The sequence below is a fragment of the Schistocerca serialis genome, chromosome 2 (genome assembly GCF_023864345.2).
Source record: "Schistocerca serialis cubense isolate TAMUIC-IGC-003099 chromosome 2, iqSchSeri2.2, whole genome shotgun sequence".
Lineage (NCBI taxonomy): Eukaryota > Metazoa > Arthropoda > Insecta > Orthoptera > Acrididae > Schistocerca > Schistocerca serialis.
In genome coordinates, this window is record NC_064639.1 from 285,013,868 (window position 1) to 285,025,146 (window position 11,279).

Consider the following 11,279-nt stretch of genomic DNA (forward strand, 5'->3'; position numbering starts at 1 on the left):
CGCTTAGGGGACATGTCAAAGATGACGTAGAGCAGAGCGTCAGGTGTTCACGGATGCTTAGCGCGTGACGCAAATTTACGTATTACGAACGACACACGTTGTTCTGTAGACCATTGGTGAACACCAACAGTATACTCGCCTCCTCCAGGCCAGCAAGTTCACTATCCCGAATGCTGTTTTTCTACTTGTCATTAGATGAAACACAATGAAACGAAAATTGTGAGCCATACGTCAAACTTTTGAAACTTCATAAGCAATGAAGCCATGGAAATACGACTGCCTGACGCATAACAGTTGTGACGGCAGTTTCTAGTGTTACTGCGTGGAATTCTGTGAACCGATCTTCATGCTATGCATGTGATTTTACCAAATGAAGATGTTAGATAGTTTTCATTGCGGAGGGTGCTGGACGCAGCGCAATGACTTGAAGCAGAAGCGCGTGAGCTCAGGCAGCTCATGCGCAGTGATGACCGTTTGCGCCACGCTTGTGCTGGCAAGGTGTGAAATAGGGGAGTTCAATGTATTCTCTACGGTAAAGTCCTGAAGATGACTCTGCGCCGAAACATCGTGGCAGCAAGTTACGTACGTCGGGCAGTTCGTCCGACATTTCGTGGAACGTGTAGTGAGTTGAGGAAATCTAGATTTTAATCCCACATTGACGAATACGACTTATAGAAATCGTCACTCAAATCGATGCTGGTAAAAGTTTATGTTGGTTTATTACAAAGTTCCTGTTTTTTTTATGGTTTCTGTGATTTGTTGATCGGTTTCTACTTGTATCCTTTTATTATTTTAGTCTGAAGGTCCTGTCTAACAATTCAGTAAAGTGACCGCTTTTATTTTAGATGCAGACAATCACTAGAGTCAAAGAATGGCAAGGCTACAGATTCAGTGCGTAGATACTGTAAGTGATTTTTCGATTTTTGCGAGAACACGCGAGCGATATGTCGAAAATCGGACTTTACAAAAGTTTTGAAATAATCTTGAAATCTAAATAGGTGCTTTGGCTGCCGAAGGGACACACGACCACCCTTCGACATACTGACAAAGAAAATACAAATTATAATCTCTTCATGTGCTAATAGTTCGAATTCATAAAGGAGGATAAATATTTCAAAGCAATAAAAAGATTTCATCATTCCTCTTGCATGACGAATAACACCTGGAGCACGAGATGGTGCTTCATCAAGGAGAGCGCTTTGACACAGTTAATTTACGAGCGCAGAGACAGAAGTTTGCTTCCGGTTACTTCATGCGACTAATACTCGATCAAATGAATATTCACTCATAAACAAACTGAACACGAATTCATTGTTCTTGCTACAACAGTTGCTTCCCCTCACAAGTGAAAGACGACTGATGTAGGTTGGGTCATAGGAAGAAACGTGGCTCAGTTGGTCTGCCCTCTACAGCACCGCCCCTCTCTCTCTCTCTCTTCCTCTCTCTCTCTCTCTCTCTCTCTCTCTCTCTCTCTCTCTGGCCGGCCGGTGTGGCCGAGCGGTTCTAGGCGCTACAGTCTGGAACCGCGCGACCGCTTCGGTCGCAGGCTCGAATCCTGCCTTAGGCATGGATGTGTGTGATGTCCTTAGGTTGGTTAGGTTTAAGTAGTTCTAAGTTCTAGGGGACTGATGACCACAGCAGTTAAGTCCCATAGTGCTCAGAGCCATTTGAACCAGTCTCTCTCTCTCTCCCCGTATCTGGTTGTGGGCACAATGGGATTTAACATCTGAGGTCATCAGTCCCCTAGAACTTAGAACTACTTAAACCTAACTAACCTAAGGACATCACACACATCCATGCCCGAGGCAGGATTCGAAGCTGCGGCTGTAGCAGTCGCGCAGTTCCGGACTGAAGCGTCTAGAAGCGCTCGACCACCGCGGCCGGCTGTGGTGTAGCTGACCCATCATGTCACCTGACCAATGCGATCTGTGAAATGAGAAGGCATTCATTTATAAAGGAAGTTAATAACTCGATTACATCAACGGAGTACTTGCATTTTTCACGTTAAACGTAATCTTTTGAGAAACTTATGGTGCCGGCCGGAGTGGCCGAGCGGTTCTAGGCGCTACAGTCTGGAACCACGCGACCGCTACGGTCTCAGGTTCGAATCCTGCCTCGGGCATGGATGTGTGTGATGTCCTTAAGTTAGTGAGGTTTAACTAGTTCTAAGTTCTAGGGGACTGATGACCTCAGAAGTTAAGTTCAGTTAAAAAATAAAATAAAAACTTATGGTTTTTTCGCGGTTTTATGGTTTTCCATTTTTTTCTATATATCGTAATGTGTCAAGACTTCGCACAGTTTATTTTTACATTCAGTGGAACCAAATTGCAGGACGGGGAATGGCCTGTATGACCTTTTCGCCTTCTTCGAGTGAGGTGGATCGCGTCATAAAACTAGTTAATAGGGTCAGTACAAAAATACCTTTATCTCATAAAAAATTAACATGTTTTTCCACAAGTAAATGCCGTCTCCATCACTGCACTAACACATTAGTCGTGGTACCATTCCCTGCCGTTGCCTTCACACTGAATCTACTCACCTAATTCTGCCAGCTTTGGATTGTCGTATTTAATCATGCAGAGCTCACAGGGCGGTGCCATTACCTTCATCTGTGTCTCCGGAGAATTCTGATGAACCTGTACGTGTGGTCAGTTCTCAAAATGGCTCACTCGGAATTGTCTGGCTGAGAAGGCATTTTTCTTTTCTTGCACAATATTTCTCGTGATGTAAGAAAGTGCTTTTTCTTTCCAGCTGGGCCTGAACCGAGGTGCTGCTTTGTATAAGATTTTCTTTGTGTGTCTTGCCTTGTTTTGTGCGGTAGCGTCCTGTTTGCGTACCTGTGTTCTTGAGACGGCGCTGGTGGCGGTGTTTCCAGGTGGTGGTTAGCCAGGTGGCGGAGGCGCCGTCCGCGCTGGCGCTCACCCGCTACGAGGGAGGCAGCGGCAGCGGCCAGCAGCCGGGGGACTCGTGGGACGACGAGGCCGACTCCGCGGAGGCCTGGCCCGACGAAGGCTCCGGCTCTGGGGACGCACCCATAGGTGAGCGCCACTCTCTTTCTCTGTTCCTTTCTACACTACTGCCCATTAAAATTGCTGCACCAGACGTGCTACAGACGCGAAATTTAACCGACAGGATGAAGATGCTGTGATATGCAATTGATTACTTTTTCAGAGCATTCACACAAGGTTGGCGCCGGTGGCGACACCTACAACGTGCTGACATGAGGAAAGTTTCCAACCGATTTCTCGTTCACAAACAGCAGTTGACCGGCGTTGCCTGGTGAAACGTTGTTGTGATGCCTCGTGTAAGGAGGAGAAATGCGTACCATCACGTTTCCGACTTTGATAAAGGTCGGATTGTAGCCTATCGCGATTGCGGTTTATAATATCGCGACATTGCTGCTCGCGTTGGCCGAGATCCAATGACACTTAGCAGAATATGGAATCGGTGGGTTCAGGAGGATAATACGGAACGCTGTGCTGGAACCCAACGGCCTCGTATCACTAGCAGTCGAGATGACAGGCATTTTATCCGCATGGCTGTAACGGATCGTGCAGCCACGTCTCGATCCCTGAGTCAACAGATTGGGACGTTTCCAAGACAACAGCCATCTGCACGAATAGTTCGACGAAGTTTGCAGCAGCATGGACTATCAGCTTGGAGACCGTGGCTGCGGTTACCCTTGACGCTGCATCACAGACAGGAGCGCATGCGATGGTGTACTCAACGACGAACCTGGGTGCACGAATGGCAAAACGTCATTTTTTGGATGAATCCAGGTTCTGTTTACAGTATCATGATGGTCGCATCCGTGTTTGGCTACATCGCGGTGAACGCACATTGGAAGCGTGTATTCGTCATCGCCATAATGGTGTATCACCCGGGGTGACGGTATGGGATGCCATTGGTTACACGTCTCGGTCACCTACTGTTCGCATTGACGGCACTTGGAACAGTGGACGTTACATTTCAGATGTGTTACGACCCGCGGCTCTACCCTTCATTCGATCCCTGCGAAACCCTACATTTCAGCACGATAATGCACGACCTCATGTTGCAGGTCCTATAAGGGCCTTTCTGGATACAGAAAATGTTCGACTGCTGCCCTGGCCAGCACATTCTCCAGATCTCTCTCCAATTGAAAACGTCTGGTCAATGGTAGCCGAGTAACTGGCTCATCACAATACGCCAGTCACTACTCTTGGTGAACTGTGGTATCGTGTTGAAGCTGCATGGGCCGCTGTACCTGTACACGCCATCCAATCTCTGTTTGACTCAATGCCCAGGCGTGTCAAGGCCGTTATTACGGCCAGAGGTGGTTGTTCTGGGTACTGATTTCTCAGGATCTATGCACCCAAATTGCGTGTAAATGTAATCACATGTCAGTTCTAGTATAATATATTTGTCCAGTGAATACCCGTTTATCATGTGCATTTCTTCTTGGTGTAGCTATTTTAATGGCCAGTAGTGTAAAATGTAAGTCAACGAGACAAAAAGAGCGCACCGGTCTCTTTGAAGCATTGCAGCTGGTGCAGTACTGGTACCACCACCGCCGTAAGTCATCCAAATCTGTTGTCTGTGTGGAGTCCACACAGGATACAGTGGCCAGTGCACAGTAATCAGTTTCCCCAACGTGCAGGGCGAGTTCATTCTTTTCGTTTGCTCCTAAGGGGAGGCCGACCACATTTACATGCCGTTGAGCCAGTTGGCAATGACGAAATCGAGGTGCATACCCTGCAATCTTTCTCAAACGATTTTACAGAAACTATTCGGTAAAAATGTTTCACTTGTGCGTTACGTATAGCTCTATATGTCAGCTTCATGATGACATGCGCGTCATTTCGTTAATAGCCTTAGTTATTGTGATATTTGCATTTAAGGAAGACCACTCCACTCCGTCTACAGGCCACAAGTGGCCCATTGGGACCATCCGACCACCGCGTTATCCCCAGTGGAGGACGCGGATAGGAGGGGCGTGTGGTTAGCACACCGCATTCGCGGTCGTTATGATGGTATTCTTGACCAAAGCTGCTTCTATTCCGTCGAGTAGCTCCTCAATTGACATCACGAGGCTGAGTACACCCCGAAAATGGCAACAGCACGTAGCAGCCTGGATGGTGATCCATCCAAGTACCGGCCACGACCGACAGCGCTTAACTTCGGTGATCTCACGGTAACCGGTGTAGCCACTGCGGCAAGGCCGTTGCCTTTTAAGAAAGACGCTGTGCGAAATTCGAAAAAGCGCACAATGAAAAATGAGGGTTGCTATGATTTTGCGTTTGTTGAAATGAGATTTTGCCAAATGGTAGCATGCAAATAGGGGAGTATTTTCATTTTCACATATGGTTATTATGCAGAAGTTCATTATTTACCTTGTTATTCCAGAAACTACAGACTTTTTTTCGATGAAGGAACGTAATTTTAAAGGGCCATCGATAGCTGGTCAAATGAGAAATGCTGTGGGTTTTATACCACAAGTGAATATGTTGCAAGTTTATTTTTGTACTGAGGATGCGCTTTATCGCAAGATATTTACCTTACTTTTCCTCAATTCGTCACTTAATAAATCACTGTTTCATAATTCTTTCACAATTGCATGTCCACAACTTAGTGAGGTGACACTGAGTAAACTCCGCCGCGTGTTGGCAAAAAAAGCAAATTTTAACGTGGCAATAGGAGAAATGTAGATTTTACTCACAATTTCCGACTCATAACGCTTCTCTGAAAGCTACGAACTGTTAACAAGCCAGGCGAAAATAAATCACTGCTTTCGTTGCATTTGCAGTGGAGTAGCTTGAATCGTCAACATGCAAGTGTGGGCGTGGAGCGGCTCCACTTAATATTTACAAAATATGTGAGGTTAGGGCTCCGTTTCGAATGGCACTTCCCTCCAGTGCTCAGCATTTTTCCTAAAGCACCTGCCTGCAGCCCCTTCCTCTACCATTCTCCCCACACGTGCTCTGTCAACTGCGCATCTAAAGGCCACATTATTCTCCGCACAGTCAGGTGGGTTGACTTGGAGATGTGAGAGAATGGTAGAAAAGAGCTATTGTGTTGGACAGATGTGCCCTTGACCATGCAGTGAACGAAGCTGCCTGCATTGATAGTTTATGAACACGGAGTGCCATTTTGGAAACACCACTTCCCTGCAATGTTAGACTCAGTTCTTGGATGGGTCACCATCTAGCTACACGAGCACCACTGGCTCAGATGGTTCAAATGCCTCTGAGCACTGTGGGACTTAACATCTGAGGTCATCAGTCCCCTAGACTTAGAACTACTTAAACCTAACTAACCTAAGGACATCACACACATCCATGTCCGAGGCAGGATTCGAACCTGTGACCATAGCAGCAGCGCGGTTCCGGACTGAAGTGCCTAGAACCGCTCGGCCACAGCAGCCGGCCCACTGGCTCAGGGACAAGCAAGTAGCCAAAGTGGCGTTCATTGAAACACTGGCACCAGGTCTGTAGGTCATTTGGGATTATTGTAACGCTGTGTATTCAAAGTGTCTACAAGGAATGATGTGTCTCTCGTGGCCCTGTAAGACACCATAGGAACAGTTGTCGTAAAAATTTCCTAATGCAGCTGGATAGGAGTGTTAGGCCTTGTCAGTTATACTTTCAAACCCCAGAGGAATTGCTGCTGTCAGTGATTACAGGTCCATCTCAGCCACTTTCAGAGTGAACACTGCCAAGAGAGCAGCATGCAATGGATATTTGCAGTAGGGTGCCTAGAAAAAGGCTGTTGCTCACATTGGTACAAAAAGTTGCATGTCTTCAGTGGACCAAAAAATACAGAAACTGGACAGTGGCAGTGTAGCAATTTTAATGGCCAGTAGTGTATGTGTAATACATTTGGAATTTATAGACTCCCAAGAAGTCTAAGTGAATGAAAAAATAGTTAAGTAGTTACTATATACACAAGCTGTGGATTCATATGAATGCAATTCTGAATCTTGGTTTTAATAAGTTTATTTGCCACATACTGGCTGGAATAGTGCTGCTATGTCACAGCAGACATGAAATATACAGAAGCGTGCCACATCTCAAATCATGTACTCTATGACAACTTACCATTTCAAACCCAGAAAGAGCACTGCTAGAGAAATCACTACGATCACTCAAATCAGATTTGGAGTAGGAAGAATCAAAGTCAGTTTAGTAATACCTTCCAATATGATAGGAGCAATGCGTGTGATTGCGGTGAAATCCAGACTACAGCACATCCCACAATGTTATCATAGGCTCTTCATGCTCAACTAGTTGCCTGATAAAGGCACCTGCAAATGCTCTTAGCCTGTCGCAGGGTGGACATAGTCTAGGTTTCTGTGTTTTATAAACTTGTTGTAGTGGGGTGTTAGCTCTAGGTATTACAGCAAGCTCACAATTATGTGGGTTCCAATTATATAAATGTATGAATATTGTCGATAAATCAGCAGCATAATATCAATGTATGAATATTTTGTGGGACATTGATATTATTTCTACAAAATTTCCATATTTGATATACACTATAGCGATGTCTAACTACATGTCAACCATTTCATTTTGCAGTGCCAGAAGGAGGAGACCGAAGTGCAACAGAGAATGTGCAGGTGTCACCAGGAGTCGGCGCCGACAAACCTCCAGCAGAGTCTTCCGCCGGCCGCAGGGCGCCCATGTCATGGAGTCTTCTGCTCATCGCATATGGCGCAATTGTTACAGTGCTGTGTCACAGAGACGGCTAGAGACGAACTCACCCTGGCCAACAAGCAGTCTGCATTTTGGTGGATAACAACAGGCGGAAAAAAAGCAGTGCTACAAATTCCATTTTTGCTGCATGAGTGGTGCAGAAGAGCCATTAGAGATTGTCGCTGCAAGTTCTGAGAGGAGTTTAACTTTACACACACCATGTTGATGAAGCACGGCCACCCTATTACACTCACAGATAAATAGATTTCCTTCATAAGTGCATAGGTTTCCAGGGTCAGAGTCAGTTCGAATAAGATCTATTTGGGTATTATATTTGACTGCATCATTTTGTTGCACTAAAGAAAATCCACAAAACTGTACTGACAGCTCAGCCATCTTTGGAGCAGTTCTCCACAGTGTGACGATAGTAATATTTCGTTGCCCTGAAGACGACCATTGTAAAGACAGTTGAAATATTGTCTTTCTTTGTAAATGGCTGGAAGGCAGCAAGATGACACAACCTGATACCCAAAATGATTTCACCCAAAATGTTCCAACAACAATAAAAACAATTAGGTTGTAGAAAATAGTTTTATAGGCAAAATTTAGTGAGTTCTGTAAAATATGCTATGAGGAAAATGTGTTATTTTCCAAAAGACGCAGAGTACCTGACCTTAAATTATTTAACTGTTTCTTTGTGGCACTTTCAGATCTTATGTTCTCAGGAAGTAATCCATCAGAACGGCCTAAAATATGTATACCACCAGCAGACTGCAATGGCAGAACAAATCTTCAGTTTCTATTCATTCTGTGAATGAAAACAAATTCGGGTGATAAGGAATTTGTCATTGACCGTGCATAGAACGCACAGTCTTTAGTGTACCCCAATATTTATGGGAATACTTCCTAAATTTGACAGATAAGAGAACATAACCATAATTAAGATGTATTAATCAATTATGGCAAAAATAGCAGCTGTCTGTATCCACAATTTAAGTAGCATGACTATTTATTTATGTTTTTCATTCTTTTAATCACTATAGCAAGGCCAAACCTGTTTTGGCATCCTGACTAACTATCGCAACAAAAGGCAGCATTGATTTGTTAGTTTAGTTTCGCTTCCTAATCATACCTCTACATAAATAACAATTCAGCAAAATTGTTTCAGTGCTGAATATACTCGCACAGTCAACATCATGATAGAGTATCTACTAATGTAATATTGTTAGTTCATGGATTTTGAAAGTTTATGTCTGTTTTGTGTTGTATGATGAATCAGTTCAGCTTAATGAAAGTTGCCTAATTTAACACTTTTTAGCTGAACAGTGACATACGTAGCGAACAAAAGAATCTCACCTTCTGGTACTTATTTAGTGGAGCATTGAGTTGGCTCTATTGGCTATATGACAATCGCCAGACTGCAAGCAAACAAGATATAGCAGACGAATGGACGAATAGATATTTAGTTTATTAGTAATATGAATGGACGATAATTTTTCTTTAAAAATGTAATATATGTTGATGGTTCGTGATTTTATTGCTCAACATTTGCATGTTGAGTTTGTTGTGAGAAGCAAAAAAAAAAAAAAACTGTGATAAACGTTTCGAAGATTAGTGGTTGTACATGTGTGGTGGTTGTAAATTATGGCGAATGATGTCCTTAGGAACTGTTGGTCCCATAGTGCAAACAGTGGATGAGGTGTGTTACATCATAGTATGAAATTGACTACCATTTGTTTGAATTTTGATCATGACAACATATTAGTAATTATTTTGTGCATATGATATTCTACACTGGTTGTATTTAATGAAAAAAATAATAAATTGTTGACATAATATGGTGTACTTTTCTAAAATAATTATGTAGGAAATTATGGTTTCATGGGATGGCATATTGGCCAGAAGTTGTAGAAACTAAACATGTTTACTATAAGCTGATGGATACATGGAATTCTACATTTTCTCATCTTCTCATAGTGGTAAAACAGTGCTAATAATTGATTGAGTATGGTGAAGATGTCAATTGCCATTACTTTGTACTGAGAACCATGTGCTGTTGTGCACAGCAAGTCAAGAACCTTCCTGTTTCTTTCCCTCCTGGGCATAATGTTCACAAAATTAAGTTAACCATGTAATGAGACATTGAATAACTTTAAAAAATCACGACATTTCATTCTCACATTGGATGAACAGCTGACAAACTGAGGCCCTGTTTCTATCAGTCAGTAGTGTTTGGAAAATGGTGGAAAGAACAACGTCATTTTAGACTACAAGCAATTTAATAAGAATTTTAAAACAAATGTTGCTGTCACTGACACTTTTTATGGACTTATTCCATGTTAACAGAAGGAACAGCTGATGGCCCAAACACGGCTATTGTTGACAGAGTGGCGAGTTGTACAGACTTGCAGCTCTTTCCTCCGTGTTACTGCAAGAACAAACGAACATTCAAATGTAAGCTTAATTTTATGAGTTTCAGTTGCACAGAACTACGGAAAATCTATTTTATGGTCGTAGGTCAATGTGTGAAGATGAAATATTTTTCTCAGTTATGACCGATCATTTATGTATGTATGTATGTACAGGGTGACAGTTATTGAACTATATAAAGAAAACATTAATTAGTTACAAATTACGGCATGCACACACTTTATTCTACATGTAAACATTGCTACAGATATTTGAATTTAGGTTGTGACATTCAATATGCCTGCCATCACTGACGAAGATGTGGCGCAAATGAATACTAAAATTCTGCATGACCCGCTGAAGTGTTGGAACATCAAGGCTGTCAGTGACCTCCTAAGTGGCTATAATCAGTTCAGCAATGGTTTTGGGGTTATTGCTGTACACCTTGTCTTTAATAGCCCACAAAAAGGAGTTGCATTTGTTTAGATTCAGAGAATATGGCGGCCAATTGAGGCTCATGCCAGTGGTTTCTGGGTACCCTACAGCCAGAATGTGGTCCCCAAAGTGCTCCTTCAGGACATAAAAACTCTTCTGCTTCGGTGGGGTCGAGCTCCATCTTGCATGAACCACACCTTGTCAAAATCACGGTCACTTTGGATAATGGGGATGAAATCTTCTTCCAAAACCTTTACATACCACTCAGTAGTCACTGTGCCATCAAGGAATATTGCACCACTTATTCCATGAGTGGATGTTGCACTCCACAATGTTAGCCGTTGAGGGTCAAGAGACTTCTGGGTTGTGAAATGTGGATTTTCAGTCCCCCAAATGTGCCACATACTAATTCCCATCATGCGCTGTGTCCAACCAGGCAGTTTGAATGTGCTAACCCAAACTCTTCAGAAGTTATGATGATTTTAATTTCATATAGTTCAATAGTTGTCATCCTGTATGTTCTAGTACAGATCGAAAACTGAAAAGCCCATTATATTCAACTGAACATCTGTGAATTTATGCAGGGGAACAATAATAATGTCATAGACGCTACTTGTCCCTAGCAAACTAGGAACTGGTAAAGTGATGGCAACTATGGTTAAAATGTTCCAGGCATTCCAATCTGGAATACAGGTATGACGTAACTGCCTAGAATTAAATTCTGTGGGTGTAGCACACAATGGCAATTGCATGAGGTTGTGG

General features: G+C 43.2%; 1 protein-coding gene across 1 annotated transcript in view; it reads left to right on the forward strand.

Annotated features, from left to right (window-relative positions):
- The window catches only part of LOC126457049 (division abnormally delayed protein-like), a 632,657-nt gene extending 623,148 nt beyond the window's left edge, over nt 1-9,509 (forward strand). Inside the window, exons 8-9 of the mRNA XM_050093039.1 lie at nt 2,876-3,038; nt 7,557-9,509. Of these exons, the coding sequence (XP_049948996.1) occupies nt 2,876-3,038; nt 7,557-7,729 (336 nt within the window). The 3' untranslated portion in view covers nt 7,730-9,509. The remainder of the gene's footprint in view (nt 1-2,875; nt 3,039-7,556) is intronic.
- The last annotated feature ends 1,770 nt before the right edge of the window (nt 9,510-11,279 follow it).